This window comes from Homarus americanus, unplaced genomic scaffold (assembly GCF_018991925.1).
Source record: "Homarus americanus isolate GMGI-L3 unplaced genomic scaffold, GMGI_Hamer_2.0 scaffold11022, whole genome shotgun sequence".
Classification (NCBI taxonomy): Eukaryota; Metazoa; Arthropoda; class Malacostraca; order Decapoda; family Nephropidae; genus Homarus; species Homarus americanus.
Window position 1 is genome coordinate 6,517,696 of NW_024737068.1, and position 19,773 is coordinate 6,537,468.

The 19,773-nt window shown below is 35.7% G+C and overlaps 1 protein-coding gene across 1 annotated transcript; it reads left to right on the top strand.

Moving 5' to 3' along the window:
* The first annotated feature begins 482 nt into the window (after positions 1-482).
* LOC121872925 (pyrimidodiazepine synthase-like) lies at positions 483-9,071 on the top strand. The gene is made up of 6 exons (XM_042376055.1): positions 483-676; positions 3,904-4,009; positions 4,719-4,938; positions 6,915-7,062; positions 8,006-8,109; positions 8,377-9,071. Exons 1-6 carry the CDS (start codon positions 652-654, stop codon positions 8,500-8,502), a joined length of 729 nt encoding a protein of 242 aa, XP_042231989.1. The 5' UTR covers positions 483-651; the 3' UTR covers positions 8,503-9,071.
* Positions 9,072-19,773: the final 10,702 nt, after the last annotated feature.

The window sequence follows — 19,773 nt, forward strand, 5'->3', positions numbered from 1 at the left end:
GTACTATTTAAGTTGTAATAAGAGAAATTTTAATTTATTTTATATAACTGGGAATAATAATAATAATAATAATAATAATAATAATAATAATAATAATAACAATAATAATAATAATAATAATAATAATAATAATAATAATAATAATGTGTTCGCGGTCGCTCTATAAACACGTACAGAGTAGGACAGAATCATATATGCAGTGTGATGAGAAAATATTATACATATAATTTTATTAATCTAATATTTATCTATGAAATACAATACAAAGTCAAAATACAGGTATTAGTAATTAATTATAAGTGTGTTTTATCAAACTCATTTTCTTTGTGATAAATTATCAATTTTCTAATAAATAATAGTCATTATCGTAACACCCTGTAGACGTCGACTGATTAGTTTAGGTATTTGTGATTTATTATTATAGTGTTACTTTAAGCTGTAAAATTTATATATATACTCTAACGGGTCTATCTATAGCTTGAAAGGTTCATTGTCCAAGAACAATCTTTCCTTATCTTGGTAGAGTGAAATAACAGGTGTGTCAGTGATAGCATAGCATCACACATCACGGTGATTGCCCCAAGCTGCAGTGTAATCTGAGTGCAGACGCATTGTGCTGTGCTTGACTGCTTGTGTGGGTTTACCGTCACCATGAGTGTTAAACATCTTAGTACAGGTAACTGTTATGGTCTGAATCTGGTAACGATGGATGGTGTTTATAGATTATAATTCGGCTAACGAGCTGATCAGTGGTGAAGAGGATTAATGTCCCTTGTAAATAACATTGATTATGTGTTAAAGGAATATCCTTCCTTCCTTAGGCTTTAGTAATCCCCATTATAATATTTATCCTGTATATACTTGTCACACCTGCCAGATGCTTCTGGTGTCATTGTACAGGGGTACCTAGTGACAGCACTAGGATCCCGCTTCCTCTATCAAGGAATAAACAATTGAAATTGAAATTGAATTAATGTCCCACTGCCCTTTTAGGAAATCAAGGCCAGATCCCGACAGGGTAGTCTGGAGGGGCACAGTTGGATCATCAAGTGTTCATATGATATACATAAACATCTAATTAAAAGTAATTAAAACATTTTGTTTAATAGGATAGGATACTTGGTAATCATGGAGCAGATGGCCAACAACAGAATGAGTTCTTCGATTACATTATTTTTTCCACAGGGTTTTTTGGATGAAAGTAATAAAAATGATACGACAACTTTTATTTTAATTATAAGTATTTATTTTTTATTGTTGTAGTGTTCTCTATCTATGATCATAAATTACTTGTAGTAGGCAGGTTATGAAGGATGAGGGAAATTGCGGGGTAAAATACGGTAAAAACAAAATTTATTATATGACACTATAATGATGTCTCTCTATGCTTTGTACAGGTAGAAATTAATTATTTACTGTAAATATTAGGCCAAAAATTCTGTCCTTGGCTCTTTGTTTCCGTTCAACAACTGAGCCACTCGGTCCGAGCATACTCTCACATACATTAAAACAAATATACACCATGCAGCTTCAAGAAGGTTGCTTTCATTGGTACAGCTATCAAAGTTTAATATGCCGGGGGCTGAGAAGTTAAGTAAGGTTAGGTAAGCTTCTTTGGTTGGTTAGGTCAAGTTCTATGAGGTTCTGTTCATTGATGTATGTTTTGTTTTTTACTTGCTATATCCAAAGAACATCTGTAAAAAAAAAATAATGAAACTGAACATTGTGTTCTGGTGTTAGCCATTTGCTCCAGGATTACCTAATACTTTAATAATTCAGAAAACAATGCACTTTGATTTACTGTGTTAAATTTTGTTGTTTGGAGTAGCTATTTTAATGATGAGTTTGCAGTACAGGGGGTCCCCGGATTATGAATGGGTTCCGTTCCTAAAGACGTTCTTAAGTCGGATTTGTACATAAGTCCAAAACAGCTTGTCAGTTATTGCTGTGACCAGTAATTTAGCCTATCAGGCAATTATGCCATAGCCACTGCCTTTTTTTTTTTTATGCAGTCTTATCTCTCAAAAGTTTTAAAATGTTGTGAGAATAGTGTAATTACTAACCTTGTTATGCACTTAAAGACGTTCATTCTTGAAGCGCAGTAATAACATTATAACAACAATTTTCTTCGAAAAGAATGGTCCTGTATGTATTCCTTAGCTATCAGTAAAAGACCAATACTGAAATTTAATGCGGTAAATGTAACCAACACGGCAAAACTAGGTTAGTTACCAAATTTAACACAATCAAGTAAATGCAATAGTCTTTATATAGGTTTAGTTTACATAGCTAACATGAAGAAATCATACTGGCTGACACTTTTATTATCCAAAATATCTACTAATGAGGTCAAGCAAAGCTAGTGATAAATTTATTTATGCCTATCTCGACAAAACTCAGCACTGCACTTCACATACATATTTGGGGTGATTCCAAATATGTTTACATTTGTTTTCTGAATAATCCACACCAGTTTTTGCAACAAGAAATAGCACTTAATAGATATACTGTATCAGTAAAATTATAGTACAGTGGTCCCTCGGTTAACGAACTGCCTCCCATAAGATTCTTAAATTCGGTTAACGAATTTCTTACGAACCGACCTCAACATGTTTTCGCTTGCACTGGCCGGTCAACCAGCTTTAGTATTAGTCCGCCAATACATTAATCGGTTCTAGGGCTTAAATTCCTTACTATTTTAGTTAATATCAAGAAGTTTATACTATTCAATAATTTTAAAAGTTTAATATTCAATTTTTTAGTCATTTTAACAATTATTGAACATAATTGAAGGTAAAGAAACTAGTTTCTGGCGTGCCATCCAGCCTGTTAACACACCAGACAGGCGTTAGTCTCTCTCTGTTTTCAGTGGAGGTAACATCTTGCTTGAGACTCTCTTCAACTAAACGCTTTTTTTCTGTGTTTCCAAGCAAATTATTGGTCATTTTAAAATATATTTTACATATTGACAATATATAATGCAGTGCAGTGTTGATTTAAAGAAAATAATCTTGAAATACACCAAGAGAACTAAAATTTTATGGGTGAAATGGTGCCATGGGGTGACTTCTCTTCCACCCCAATGCCTTCTCTTCTTCCTTCTCCTCCACCCCCATTCTAATTCCCATCATCATCATCATCATCATCATCCAGGAGCCTTCTACATACACACCTCAAAGTAAGTGAACTTTTCTACCATTTTTGTTGAATATAGGCAATTTTCGGTGAGCTGGAACCAATTACCCAAAAACCCATTGAAACAATGGTTTCGGTTAACGAATTTTTCGGTTAACGAACAACCTGCTGGAACAGATTGTGTTCGTTAACCGAGGGACCACTGTACTGTAAATGGCATAAATTACTGTACTGTACTGTGTACAGGTACATGTACTTTATTTACCAGTACAGGCAGTTCCTGACTGATAACATGGATACATTCCTAGACCCTGATGGTAAGTTGATTTGTTTGCAAGTCAGAACAGTGTTAATTCCATAGATTAGGTTAAGTTAAAGCACAACCCTGCCCATACAAAACAACAATAATATCCCATACATAACACAAAATGAAAATACAGTAAGTAAAGTTATATTAAATAATACAGAATAATGAAAATAATGTAAAAAGATTGCATTAAACTGTGCCTGACCAAATATTTAAGCGTTTCTTCTGGTAATTAGTTGGCAAAGGCATTAAAAACAATATAACAAAGTGGATTAAGACACTTGCCCTTGGTAAACTTTATTGGGGTTGATGCAACAGAGACTTATTATAATAAGTCTCTGTGTTATGAGACCTGGCTGGCTATGGCTTCCACCATACTGTATAAGAGAATTTCAGAATCTACTTCCATAGTTATATTATTATGTCCTATATAAATTATGTTTTGTTCATATAAATCCCAGGATCAAAATGCCCTCCACTACAAGCAGGAGTTTACCGCTGTTACAGCATGAGGTTCTGTCCTTATGCCCAGCGTCTTCTTCTCGTTCTTGCTGTCAAAAATATCAAGTACGTACGTTTATTAGTATAAACAAACTCATTTTTGTATCTGTCTATGGTGTGCCTTTCACATTACTATATACTGAAATTAGGGTAATATATGGTGACTATAACCCAAAGAGTTTTTGCTCCCAACCATTTCTAACCCTTCAGAAATCAAGATAATTTTAACCCACTTCTCATCATATTTATAGACAAGGGCTACTCCTCTCTTACATCTTTCCTCCTCTTTAGTTTCTCTATACAGTATTTTCAGTTTTCCTAACTTTGTTTATACTCTATACTGTACTGTACTTAGTCAATGGGCAATAAAATTCAGTCCTCCACACTGCATGTTTTTAAAGCCATTTAGTCCTATTATTTTTCCTCACCTTGTTATATTGATGTTCAAATCTTTGAACACCTTTATCTCTCATCTTTACCCCTCTTGTCAGTACAGTAGAACTTCCTCTATGAGTAAATGTGTGTGTCAACTTTGAATATGTTGCTCATAACTTGTAAGACCTTTATATATCTCATAACCATAGATTGGTTGTTTCATTTCCATAATTGTTCATAGGACACTACTGTAGCCGTCAGTTTTATTGATCTCTGCATTTAATGTTGAGGTGAATATTTTTCTCTGCTGCATAGAAGCAAAAAAGGTGAATTGAATACAGTATTTGCTTTACAATTATGCATGGTGTAAACCTCCTCATAATGTTAAGGTGTTTTACAGACATGATGTTGTCAATGTCAACCTCAAGAAAAAACCAGAGTTTCTGCTTGAAAAGAACCCCCAAGGGAAGGTACCAACGCTGGAGAAAGATGGAGAAATTGTGTACGAGTCCATGGTGACTTGTGAATATTTAAATGAGGTGCATCCTGACCCTCCTCTCTACCCTTCTGATCCCCTGAAGAAAGCACAGGACCGAATGCTCATAGAATTGTGGTCCAAGGTTAGCACAATGTTGTCGTCATGTTGTCTTGGAAACTCAGTTTATCATTTTTCTTCTGTTTGCCAGAGTATATTACATTCCTATGCAGTACTTTCATTTGAATTTAAAAGTAGGATTTTCATTTACAGTAAGTGAAAATATGTTTTGATATACTGTACTGTACAGATACTGTATGCTTGTTCTGTGAGGGTCTTTTATAGTACCCTGTGATCCATCTCGCACACAAGTGGGAGAAAAGAAATGATGGTAGATATTACAGACATTGTAATACAGTACAGTAATTATATTGCAGTTGGTACAGTATTTATCTTGAGCAAGAAGTGATGAGTGCATCTCCTGTGTGAGTCTTGCTTTATGGCATTCATGAAAAAACTAGAAAATATACATCATGATTTGATGATGAACCTGTGAACAATCTACCAGTATGAAATTTGGTTGACCATATTACACAATGATACATTGTACATGCTCACATGTTTACATACAAACACATGTATCTCAACAAAAATGGCAATGTACATTAATAAAAATAATCTTACATGTACTTATAACTTACAGTGTACAGTACAGTACTTAATTTTTTGACATATAGCAAAGGTTCCCATGCAAATCATCATGGCAGGATCTTGCATGTTGAGTAGAGCATGCAGTTTAAGTGTTTTCACTATTACTGTGTATTGTTAAATAAGTCATCTTATAAATGAAGAGACCATGACACAGGGTGATCAAGAATTGATTGTCATGTGTTAGTATGAAAAGGCCTCCATAGAGTTAACTACAGCTAATACTAAACAAACTAACTTATGAGGAAAATAATGGGGCTTATCACAACAGGTGATAATGAAAAATTGTGTGGAGTTTGAGAATGAGATTGATAAAGTGGGGTGATACAGGGAAGATGATACCCATGAGAAAACAAGGTAGCCAGAAATTTGTCATAAACTGCATTACAGTACTGTATAGAGGAGTATACGACATGATTATAAGACAAGGAAAACTCACAAGAAAAGGTAAATGAGCCTCAGTGAAGGAATTTGGGAGAATGATTTAGGAAAACGCGAAGAACTGGGAGCTGAAAAACAGATACATACTGGTAAAGCATTTTTGTAGAGAAGAGTTGAAATATTGTCATAAGACAATAAAATTGACTATTTACACCCCAGCTTCACTGAATGAGGAGAATCACTGAATAACATTGGGAGCTTATGTGAATCCCAAAACAATATCAGATTTGTATACCTTTTATTCAGTAAGTATTCCTGAAATTTTGTGAAGCTAAGTTGAGTATAAGTAACTATTTGAGGGCTTTAAAGTAGACCCAACAACTTAGGTCATCCAGGGAACTGTAATCCTCAGACATCTGTTTAGCTGTGACAAATTTTCTCAGTGATTAATGTTATGATATCAGAACATCATCATCATCCTGGTGGTTAAGGTTAGGTATGGTATCCTTTAGGTCATTGTTGTTGATGTTATACTATATTGTAATATGTAATGGTGCTTCAACAGTTAAAATCTTTAAATGCATATACTCTACTGTACTAGATTCGAAATTACTGTAGTCACCAGCAAGTCAAAATTAAGAGTTTTATTAATTAACATTTGATATTGGGACATTGTCCTTTGGCACATTAGATGGTTAATATTACAATATCAGACATAATATAACAGTGATATAGTTGAAAAGGTAATTTGTTTATGTTTTGATATTACTGCACGATATTTATAACTGGCAAGTTTTTTCATATGGTCTTCCCTCTATTACTACAGTAGTTGAAATTAATTGGTTACAGTAGCTTCACATTTTGTCACTTCTATAATTTCTTCAATGTCTGACTTGATTCACTCTATTATTCCAAATATCCCTCATGTATAGTGTCATTATTCCAAATGTCCCTTATGTATAGTGTTATTATTCCAAACATTCTTCATGTATCTTACCCCATTTAATATTATTATTTGACATGCTCCCCCAGGTAAGCTCAGCCACATATAAAACGTATTTTGCCAATGGAGACCAACAGGTGTTGAAGCAGGCCTCTGAGGATATAAAGGCTGGAGTTGACTTGTTTGAAGCAGAACTGTCAAAAAGAAACACTAAATTCTATGCTGGAGACAAACCTGGTGAGTTAGAGAGAATATATTAGTTACTTATTAACCCAGAGCTCCTAAATAAAATATACCACAAAGGTTTTGAAGCTACAGGTACATACTGTATATAAGCTTGAATGTGCCCACTCATTTACACTGAGAATCAAAATAAAAAGCACTGACGGTTAAAGAAAATTTTGCTGTTGTGTAACTACAGTAGTAGTGAAGGTCATCTGGGGGAAGGGGAACCTGAAGTGACTTCAACCTGTCCACTGACCCATTGTATTACAAATATAGAGCCTTAATTGAAAGACTTATACCGTATATTGACTCTATTCTTTTAAGCAATGCTTTGTGCGTCTTAGTTTTTTTAACTGCTTTCCCCTCAAAACAAAAATCCCTGGTCTACTACTGATCATTAGTATTTACTTTCATATGATTTATTCAAATGACCATCTCTTACAAATCAGTAAATTGTAAATATTGTTTGGTGTATACACTGCATCACTTTTTGTTTGTTTTAACCCCTTCACTACAGAGACCCCACTTCTGATATTTTACTTGGCTAATGCCATACGTTTGTACACAAGGAGTTAATGAATTTTCTTTCTCTGACATATCAATTAATATTAATAATTATTTAGGGGGGTTTAAGTGAGTTTCAGGATATATATTGGGACTAAAACCTGACTCCACTTTTGTCTTAAGCTGAGTTGATCTACAGTTAAGGATATTTATAATCTGCAAGCTGTAGGAACATAGGAACCTAACCCCTCTGAAGTGACCTGTCTAAGACATATCATTGTGTATGGTATTTATACATTATTATGCAAATGAAAAATAAATGGACAAGGGATTTTCTTCTTATTTCTATATATTATGTGATATGAGTTTGGGGTGTTGACACAGTTCATTTACTAGAAAAAATTCCCCATCTCTTTAAACCTTATATTTAACAATAGACAATGTTGGCCAGGTATGTTGGACTACATGATCTGGCCATGGGCTGAGAGGTTGCCAGTGGCCCAGGAGTTGATCGGAGATGCTGATCTTCTTTCCCAAGACCGCTTCCCAAAAATGGTGAGATTGAGAACTGATTTAACTTTCTGTGCCATATTTCTTTATTGAACATAACTAGGATGGTGAATTTTATATTTGTGTATGTGTTTTTGTTGTATGTGAGCATTTATATGTGTGAATGGACAGGGATGTGTGTGTTAAATGTGTATGTGTGTAATATAATACTATACTTAATTAGTCATTTAGGGTCATTAGTTTCATATAATAACAACAGGATATTAGGTCATATTGACTTAATATTTTGATAGATGTATGTTCTTTGTGCAGCTCTCCTGGATGAGCATCATGAAGGAGGACCCAGCAGTGAAAACAACATACATATCACCAGAAGGTCACCTGAAGTACTTGAAAACTCGTGATGGTGGCTGCCCGGACTATGACATTGAGCTGTAAACTTCCCTTAGCAAGTCACTTGAACCCCAGACATTGACATGGAGGTGTAAACCTCTCTTGTCATGTCACTTGGATTCCAGACAATGACAAGGAGGTGTAATCCTCCCCTCATTGTCATTTCCATTTTTTCTTTAATTTGATATAATTAATTCTGGAACAGGTGCTTTCTATACTGTATAGTATTCACAGACGACCTTGGATGAATACTTAATGCTTTTGTCAGTGTTGGTTAGTGGGTTACTATATTTGAATATGTATGCAGTTTCTATTCAGGTTGGTTCAGAGCTGAATACTGTATATTATTGCAGTATACAGTACTCTGATGAGCTGCTTTTCTGCTGGGGGGTTCACCTTGCATAATAGATAAGAATAAAGTTTGAATATATGTAGTGTAAAACATTATAGGTGTTGGTGGTAGAAGTCTTAAAAATATATTCTATGTAATTATATATCCCTTACTGTATTATTTTCCTTCAACCTTCTTTCTGACTATGTGTTGTAGAACTTATACAATAAATTACTAAACAAACGATATATTCTGTACTGGTAAATAAAGGAGAGGCAAAGAATTTATTACCTTTTGAATCCTCGACTTATATTTGACATAAGAAGGAAAATCTCAAGACAATACAACATCATTATGAAGATCAGTTGCAGTGTAAGGTGACATGAGGGAGGTTAGGTGTGGGAACATGGCCCTGTGGTATAAGTAAAGTTCTTTGCCAGCCAAGCATTGCCATTGAATTCCCCCACACACACACACACACACACACACACCCTCAACACACTCCCCACATGCATACACCCTTCACACACATACAAACACATACACATTCCTCCCCCTCACACATACCTCCCCCACACACTCGCAAAACACACACACACATCTCAAGTAGACGCCTAATGGAAAAAGAATTACCAAGAAGATTGTTCCACCGTCAATTCATCGGGTCAGAGAATTTTCCCCTTAGATATATAAATGAGTTGATGAGATACAATTAAAATGAAATATAATTAAGTTATTTCCTTTTAACTGGAATTCGTTGGGGATTTCTGAAGAAGATGAAGATAATTGTTAATCTTCCTTTGTAATTAAACTGTACTGGAGTTACAGCAGGAGGGTTAATTTAATTCCTCTTGGATCTTGAATGGCTACATTACACTTTCTCGCTTTCTCTCTCTCTCTCTCTAAATATATATATATATATATACTGTATATACGATGAATCCTTCTGTGATCATTTAGATTCTTGACATGACTATTATTGCAACCATCACTTACACTGACATGAAAATTATAAGAATACACTATATTACATAGTGAAATATAATTCCAGGAAAAATATTTAAATTAAAATCAAATATACAAGAAATATAAAATCTATTATAAAACAGAAGATTTTTGAAAGGTAAACATTAATTTTTTTTAGATAAATACAATAATGCAAAATAATTATGCAAGTACCCTGTATACAGGTAAGTAGCAAAATTGCCCAAGATGAGATGGGGATGAATTCATGTTTTAAGTACGGTGTTCTTTTGGAAAAGGGGGCATTTATGAGCAAATGGATTAGGGATATGTTTGATTCCATATCTTATAGAAGCAGCAAAGTTCTGTTTAACCCCTTGGTTTGGAGATGGAATTTCCCCAGCTGAATAAAATCATCTGGCGGTAGCCAGAATAATATAGTATATAAGAAGATCGTAGTGAAGGGATTAATTAGCTATCAAAACAATCAGGAAGTGGACACCACATACTGTACAGTATTTAGTGTAATACAAAATTGATGTGAACAAAATAGATGAGTTGGCAGCTGTCTGGTATAGAAACAGCAAACCACATAGAGTAGTTCAGTTGTACCAAACAGTGAGGTGGAATGGGCAAGAAAATTTGACATTACTGTACAGTATATTGTATTATTACAGTATTATTAATATTTATCAAATGTGCAATTTGTGATGTATTCTGATTGTCTTGTAATTACCAATCTTATGGGATAGCACTGAGTCTGTTAATGTAAAATAAAAACTTGTAAGTTGATTGTGTTAATAATGTACTTGTGACATCATGGTGGTCAGGGGTTCCCGAGGATTATTGAGTAGGGTCGAGAGAAGAGCACTTCAAAACAGACCACCATTGGAGGCGGACTCAGTTGCTTGGCCTATGTTTACAATATCAGCAAAGCAAGGAAATCCTGTCAAGAACTAAGTGAACTCTTGGAACAGTCTGCCAGAGTGTGTTGTGGCTGTGCTGAGTGTGGGATCTTTCAAGACCAGACTTGACCAATACTGGGTCAGGTACAGATATATTCTGGACTCTGAGGACAGTACTGTACATATATACTTGCCAACAGTGCATAACAGAGAAGTGGTCGACAGCCTAAGCAGCTAACAAGCTGATCAGTACCGAAGAGGATAAAGTAAAAGAAGAATCTAGAGAACTCTATTAAGATAAAGGTTTAGATTCATTTGAGTTGGGGAGAGGCAAAGTTAAATTTAATTTTATTTTGATATTTCTAAATCATGTTGGTAAATCATCACATTACTCTTAACCTCAGAAAGTTTAAAAATCAATGTACAAGACTCCAAAGTTCCACATTTGTGCCATAACTCAAGTTTGCTAGTCAGGTGCATTCTCACATTTCAAGTTAAGGGTGAAAATGAAAGTAAGAACTAATGAGAATCCAGATCCAGATATGAAAGCCTGTCAAGCTGATGAAACATAAACAATGAGACAGACGGAAAGTACAGTACTGTACTTGATAACTCTACCCAATGTTAACTAAATACTCGTTATTTGTCCCCTAAATTTTGAAATTATTTGTCTTTGTTCTGCTCCCTTGGGTCGTCAGACCTTTGTATTAATATTGGTTTATTTATATAATGCTGCTTATTATTATTATTTTTATTATTGTTGGAGTTAGTGAGCCCGCCCAGGTCCTTGTGTAACTGGGAGAGTAGTCACTTTTTTTTTTTTTTTTCTTTTTCAGGTGTTAGTTAAGTGTTAGTTGGTTGCTAGGGAAGGCGGCACATTGGAATGCGATACGCAGTTTGTAGGGGAGACGTCCACTACAAGAGCTTGGAGAATGATTGTCTATAGTTGTCAGTAATGGTGCCTCCCCCCCGAGACACTTACATAATTGTCAATATAAAATATTTTTGAGGGGTTGCTGAGTAATGCGGCTGGACGCAGTGTTGTTATTATTACAGGTATTATTATTATTATTATTACTACTGTTCTCGCATTTTCATTTTCTGTGTTAGGACAAACATGTACTGTTTATACTGTATAGTAAACACAGCCTGTTTACTTACTTAACTATATAGTATAAGTTAAGGATAATGTTTCCTTTTATAGTAGAAGTAATATATACACATAAACCATATTATCTGCATCTTATTAATTATGTGTAGTAAAGGTTGTTATTTTATTTTCAATGTTAAAATTCCGCTATGTATACAGTAGACTACAAAGAACAAAACCTATTATTTTAGGATAAAGTTAATGAGATAACTCCATATGAGAGAACAAAGTGTAGTGTAACCAGGATTTATGAATGTAGTCACTAATATAAAGACCTTAACCTCGATCCTCGACCAGTGCCGGATTTAGACCTGTGGAGGCCCATGGGCAGCCTCTTTGTGGAGGCCCCCCCTCATTATAACTACCCAAGAGGGTGGGGTGGCGAGTGAAGACAAATAGTTTGTATGACCAGTGCCATGATTAGCATGATTCTGGATGTTGTAGTGGACTTCTCCCCTACAACTGCTTACAACTGCGTAGCAGCTCACCACCTGCTATCGCATTCCAATGTGCCGCCTTCCCTAGCAACCAACCAGATGTTACCGTATCTTAGCAACGAAACTATTCACCGGCTACTTCTCGGGTTTTCCCACCATGACTCATGGCGGCTGCTGCGGGGTATATAAGCTCTGTCTCTCCCTTGAGATTCAGTCTGACCAATCTCTTGAACAAGCAACACCTCCTCCTCTGCCGCTGCCTGGCGACCCTCGCCTCTCCGCCTGCCTGGCGGTCCTCGCTCCCGCCAGCAGCGAGCATGTCCTTCTCTGAGCTTCCTCACCAACCAACTCTCATTCTGCCCATTTTCCTGAACAAGCAACATCTCCTCCAGCAAGCTCCACGCTGTTAACATTTCATTCAACCAGGAGGCCAGCAACAGGCAACATCTTCTCTAACGAAGCTCCTGCACATCTACCTCCTTCAACAAGCTACTCACCGCACGTCTCTACCAAGCAGCCCCTCACCACACAGCACCTCCAGCACCAGACTGTCTATCATATAACTTATATATTATACAAGAAAACCACATTAGAGTTTCCTTCCATCCTGAGTGCTAGACAACTTTAATATCTCGATACCCCTACAATGTGTTGCCTGAGGAAATCATCATACTCGGCCAAAAGCTCTAGTAATCCCAAGTAATTTCCATTGAGGAGATCCAATTATTTCATCATCTCCACGAAGAGCTAGCCCTCTTTCACATATAAATTAAAACACGCTGATCAATCACTTTAGAAGACTACACCAATACTGCTCAATTTGACCCACATGCGTAGTTAGTTTAGAATCACGCTTCTTGCTGAACATAGTTTTACGTGATGGAATAGATAAACATGATTTTTAAAGAATGAAAATAAAAATAATCCAAATGAATAACCAAATAAATAAAATATTGTAATATGTGGAGGCCCCTGGGCAGCTGCCCACTTTGCCCACTCTTGAATCCGGCCCTGTCCTCGACTGATTTTCCCGACACACACACACACACACACACACACACACAAAGAGAGATTACAGCCAAGAACAGAATAAAACTGCCCTTAACGAAAACTGAAAAGAATGAATTTAGAGTATATAACAAATAGTCCATTATTTTTTATTGCTGAACATGCTGGCTGGATTCTGGATGGATCCACGAACGAATTGTTGACCTGAAATCGCGAGCGACTTCCTCTCTGTTTTCAAATGTTTGAAAGTCTCTTTTTTTTATTAATCCGTATATTTTAAAATGTGGTTAAGCGTTGTTTTAGATTTTTTAACCTTTATAAAGATTCAGCATTGTGTTATTCGTAAGTGCTCTCTCTCTCTCTCTCGACTTGGGATCAAAACTTGATAAGAGTTTCAGAATACAGTACAGTATATTTTATTTTATAACACTTCAGTCATATAAGATATGAAAATTTTTATCTTTAGGTTGACTATGATGATAATAGTGAGAATGATGGTGACGAAGATAATATTGATGTGTATGTGTGTGTGTGTGTGTGTGTGTAATAATAGTAAATTCAATATTACTACAGTAATACATACCAATGGCAGCTAAGAAATTTACACGCACTAGAAACTGGAGGATGGACATAAACGACAATCACCCAAAAAGTTCAAAATCCCGTAGAAGGAAGAAGGGATTTTCGCCTGTATGAGCATCGATGTTATATCCTTGTCTTGCCCCTTCATGTGGTCATTAACTCAAGGTCACGTCAAGACAGAGATAATGTTGGTGTAATGGAGAATATCTGGAGACACCCACACTTTTGTGCCGTGTTGCGTCTGTCATTAAAGAGAAAGAGAAAGATAGTTCGAGAGAGGGAGAGTGAAAGATGATAAAGAAAGAGAGAGAGAAGTACCCGGTAAGAAAAGAGAAAAAAATTGAGAATCCGAGATAAAGACAGGCAGAGACAGTGACTAGGGCATATTGAGGACAGACAGAAGAAAACAGACAGAGAACCTGCCTCATAAACCCACCTCCCACGCACCATATCAATTAATAGCTGCCTCAAGCACCACTAAAGCCCCAATAACCCGCACCATAACCTCGACACCATCACCATTAAAGGAATCATTACCATTGACATTTCAGCTACTAACGATAATAATGGCGATCGAGACGACACTTTGTAAACACACAGTACAAAGGCCAGATTGTCACGAGTTTACGAGTTAATTTTTTCCCTCTTAATTGTCAAAGAGAAGACGTATCTAACTGCCTCACATCAGATACGTTAGATTATCCCTTAATTGGCTAGGTAAGAACACATCTAACCATCTTATTGAAACTGTGACGTAAAATTGGATTCTTAAAGATTCATGCGGTCAATATTTTCTTCATTGCTAGAGATTATCTGAGAACGCATCTAACTGGTTCATTTAAACTCCGACTTATACAACATGGCGTCGAATTTTGTACCCAGATTCCGCCCAGGCTAAATAAGTTCTCTGAGTCTCATTCGGAGGGGGAGAGAGATAATTGATTTTAGAGAGAATAGGTTCAGTTTTCCTGTATTCCTTCAAGATTGCATTTAGCTTGTCACGTTTGCTTTCTCTGTACTCATCAATTTCCCGCTTCCTCTCCATCCATCTCCATATCTATCAATTTATCCTCTTCTTGCTATCTATTTCTGTCTCTACTTATCTACCCCCTCATTCGTTCTATTCATTTATCTACCTTTCCTTTTCTCTCTCTCGCTTTATTTATCTTTCTATTTACATATCTTTTTGTTCATCTACGTCTCCTCTCATTAAGCAACCTCGCCCCACATCTTCTGTTCAGTTATCTCTCTTTATTCATATCTGTTTTATCTTCTTATTCCTCTCTATCTCTTCCCCTATGTATGTGCATCTCTCTCTCTCTCTCTCTCTCTCTCTCTCTCAACACCCTCACGTTGGCACAGGGTTCAAGAGTTAGGACCCAGCGTGTTGCTTCCAAATGTTGCGAGACTTTCACTCAGCCTCACAAAGTTCCCTCTGGGCCAAAAAATGTTGAATGTTTTTAAGACTTGTGGTCATGTTGTGTAGGAACGACACTGACAGTTTAATAATAAAAAAATAATACATATGTATGAATACTTGATGCATCATATTTACTCTATGTATAATATGATGCTTTTCTTTCTTTTTTTTTTCTTAGAATTAAATAAGTAACTTACATTTTTTCTTGTATTTTTAATGGTCAAATATCAATTCGTGATTCATTTTCCCACAAACTGACGATCGAGAAATATGATATTTTGCTCCTTGTCTCTGTGCCGTAGATTAAGGTAACAAACCAGATGCGTTCTTACAGCCACAGTTAAGGGAATAATATAACGTAAGATCCATTGAGAATAAATCTTTCTATCATAACTTTAGGGAAATCATTTAATTGCATTTTCACATCTACGGTTAAAAGTCAAAGGTTCTAACTATGAAATAATTAAACATTCATCTTTGTATCGTATCTTAAGTGAGCCAATTAAGGAGTAAAATCAATATCTCGTAACTTAGGGGAATTGGGGTTTTGCTCTTGACAAAACTTACGATATTAACCTATGACATTTCGAGCCTATAAGAGACCCAACCGGTGATCAATAGACACACATTAACTTACAGTATTTCTATTAATTCAATTACATTTTGATAACATATAGCACTATAGAACCTTAGCCTCATATACATACGACTCAACGATATCAAAATTTAAAAGTATCTATATTTTTGTAAAAGTTTAAACAATCATGCTATTGTTAGACTGGAAAAAAAATCATTCAAAGAAAATATGTATTCCACCGACTGGTAAGAGTTTATTCACTGAAAAATATGTCTTTGTGATCTTTTAGTAAACACGATGAAAAACAAATAATGACGTTGATTTTATGAGTTTAGGTAAGGTGCCATTTAGTTTAGTTGTCTGTCTGTCTCTGTTTATCTTTGTCTCTCTAGCGTTCTCTTTTTTTCTCTTTCTGTCTGTATATCAGCCCCTCTCTCTCTCTCTGTTTCGGTTTTTATTGTCTCTTTCTGTCTTTCTTTATCTATTGCTATCCCTGTCTTTCTCGTTCTCCCTCTTTATACCTCTCTCTCTCTCTCATTTATAAAGGTAAGGTGTTTGTTTCTTTAGCATTTTTGTTTTTTATTCTTATATAAAATTCGTTATTCCATTGTTTGCTGTTTGGAATACTTGGTAAAACTTAATCTCTCTTTCACACGGAATCTCTCTCTCTCTCTCTCTCTCTTCTTTGCCTCACACATATAATTTCTTTCTCTCTCTCTCTCTCTCTCTCTATTCTTTGTCTCTCACACAGAATATCTCTCTCTCTCTCTCTGAATAATCCCACATTACTGGAACATTTGAAGGTGAGAAGGAATCATATGACAATAGAAATATCTCTCACTCAGCTCGTGTGACACTCAACGCCCACACGACCTCAAATGACTGTAAACATAATTCACACAGATCTATTTTTAACCGAATCTCATTGTACCGTGCGTGTGTGTGAAGCGTCAATGTTTAAATATATGTATTCTTGAGGCTTCAGCACTATATTTAAATGAATAGACAGACAGACAGACACACACACACAGACAGACACACACACACACACAAAGAAAGAAAGAAAGAAAGACAGACAGACACACACACACACAAAGAAAGAAAGAAAGAAAGAAAGAAAGAAAGAAAGACAGACATAGGTTAAGTTAGGCAAGGTTTGGTTAGGCCCTTCATTTATTTACTGTAATATGATGAACTACATGATGGTTTAAATTTTCGAGATAAAAAAATGGAGAAATTATTGCAATTTACCTTGACATATATAATAATAAAAGGACGTGTCTGTCTGTCTGTGTTCCAGCCATAGCAGCAAAACAGTTCTTCTCTTATCGTATTATCGAAGTAAAGTATTGTCACCATATTAACAATCGTCTTTATATCGTAGCTTATATCGTAGCTTTTATCGTACCTTTAAGAATCCTGGTTCAATCAATACACGAATGATACTGGTATAAACGTATTACTATAAACATTTCTTATTTTTCACTTCAACTAAACATAGAAAACTAATGTTAAGTTACTAAAACATTATTGCCATGGAATTTTAACCTCATGATCGATCCGATTCATTATATGACGCCGAAGAAAAACTATTATTATATGAACGATCCGATTATATGACGCAAAACAAAAACAACTATAATTATTTATCCTGTCAACGATAGTACAACAATCACAAGGTCGATGAGCTGGAACAAATACGTATTGAATAGAAACAGTTTTATTTGTGTGTTTGTTTATGTCTCAGTAAACACGAGTCACGGAAACACACGTGACTTGATGTGATGTTTTACTGAATGATATTGTGTGCTGATTCTCTCTCTCTCTCTCTCTCTCTCTCTCTCTCTATCTTGTCACAATCAAATACCCTCTTATGTCATACATTCAATCTCATTTTCAGGTAACACGAGTCTTAATTAATTACATATGACCAGGTGTTCTGCCTTACCTGTCGTGAAGAACAGTTAGCGAATCACTTACGCCTCATTAACTCATTAAGAGCGGTAATTAAATTGGATGTATAGTCTAGACGTATTTTACAAAAGTCTTCGGTCACATGCGAATTATATGTCAGGTGTGTGTGTGTGTGTGTGTGTGTGTGTAATGGCTTGCGAGATTATGGAAGCAGCTGTGTATAGTTTGTGTACTTATCTGTATGTTCATTGGTTGGTACATGTATAAGAGTGTATGTTTGTATATTCATGTCTAATTTAATTTTGTATCCATGCATGAGTTTCTTCTTGTGTGGAACTGTATGCATGTATGTATACGTGCGTTGGTGTATAGGTATGTCAGTATGATTGTGTATACGTCAGTGTATACGAAAAATAACATCCTCAACCGTGTATGTCATTGACAGGAATGTAGTACTGTAACATCAATAAGTTTTTGTTTACTAAAATAACATATCGTTTATCCCTTTACTTATACTTAAACATACAAGATAATTATAAGTGTTCTCGTTACAGCAAGAACTTAGGACTAGATTCACAGTTTTTTATTAATATTTTTTTCTCACTGGGGTCAAGAGAAAGGGAATAGTTAGGATACAGTCTCAGTGTTATTTCGATGTCATTTTGTGCCGTCAGTTCCTCTTTCTCCGTCATAGCTAAAGTGAGTCAGTGAGATACATTCTCATATCTCCAGTTAAGGGAAACATTTAACGGACGAACTTTTAGAATTCCGAGCCCAGGTATCACCACACACCAGCTGACAACATCATTATCAGCTGATTTATGTAAACAAACTTGGGTAACATGAGGTAATGACGTCATATGTAGCGGTTGCCAGACAGCTCAATAACAATAATTTTCAAGAAACTTGCAAACTTTACCTGCAAGCATGAAATATTATGACCAAAATATTAAAAAGAGAGAAACAAGCTTAAGCAAAACGAAGAGAGAAAGAGAAAGAGAGAACTTTTGGTTATCATTAGCATTATCATATATATTTGCTTTTAAGAATTTAATTAATGTAAAAAAAATATTGATGAACTGAGATGAATAGTGGAAATAGTATACAACTTCTGTTTGTTAAATATAAACTCTCTCTCTCTCTCATAAAAGAACAATACAACAACAACAAAGACACTAACACGAAACCTATAACATCAATTCGTTATACAAGAAACACCATCTGCCGCCACCAGGTTTAAGGTATTTGCTCCACAAGATAACAAACAGTGCACGGGGATTTATTGCCAAAAGCCCTTCTTGTACCTAATTTAACCTAACAGAATGTAACCTAAATAAATGACGGGAATATATGACACAAATATATGACCTAAATAAATGAGAGAGAGAAAAAGTACAGTGAAAAACTCTACGGATGCCATACCCCAAGTTCGTTTTACCATCTCTCTCTCTCTACTGAGTATATCTCCCTATTGAGACGCGCCACCACCCTAAGAGAGTAGATCAGAGAGAAGAGAACGAACGAAGGTCTATACATTATACCATTCCAGTGTTGTCAGTTGGCCTATTTCTTCAATGACAAGGGAAACTTAATGAGGCTGTCAGTTACTCACTTCATTCATTTATTAATGCTCCTTCATTCATCCCGTCCTTCCTCCAGTCATTCATTCATGCTCATTCATTAATCCCGTCCTTCTTCCCGTCATTCATTCATCCTTTCTAGTTATTTCATCAGGTGCCAGAACATAAACCTCTCCTGAACGTCTTTTGTTATTCGCCCGGGGCACCCTTAGTCCACCCTGTTGTGAATGGGTACCTAACTTTACACCTTGGGAAGTGAAGGAGGTCGAGTGCTGTGCCGCCCATACCACCTGTCTTAGTATTCACTGCGGTGTGTCCCTACTGCCTCCAAAAAAGTCTTCAAGCTTATGGTATCCACTTTCCTTCCAAGATTGCATGTGCTTAAACTCTGAGCTTATCTGTTCAGTATACCATATCATTGTGCACGCTTTTCTTTCTTTCATTTTTTT

Bases quoted from the DNA above. Each gene is read 5' to 3' on its own strand.
- LOC121872925 (XM_042376055.1), top strand. From the start codon at position 652: ATGAGTGTTAAACATCTTAGTACAG. The intron at 677-3,903 runs GTAACTGTTATG...TATAAATCCCAG, and splicing joins TGTTAAACATCTTAGTACAG to GATCAAAATGCCCTCCACTA. The intron at 4,939-6,914 runs GTTAGCACAATG...ATGCTCCCCCAG, and splicing joins TCATAGAATTGTGGTCCAAG to GTAAGCTCAGCCACATATAA.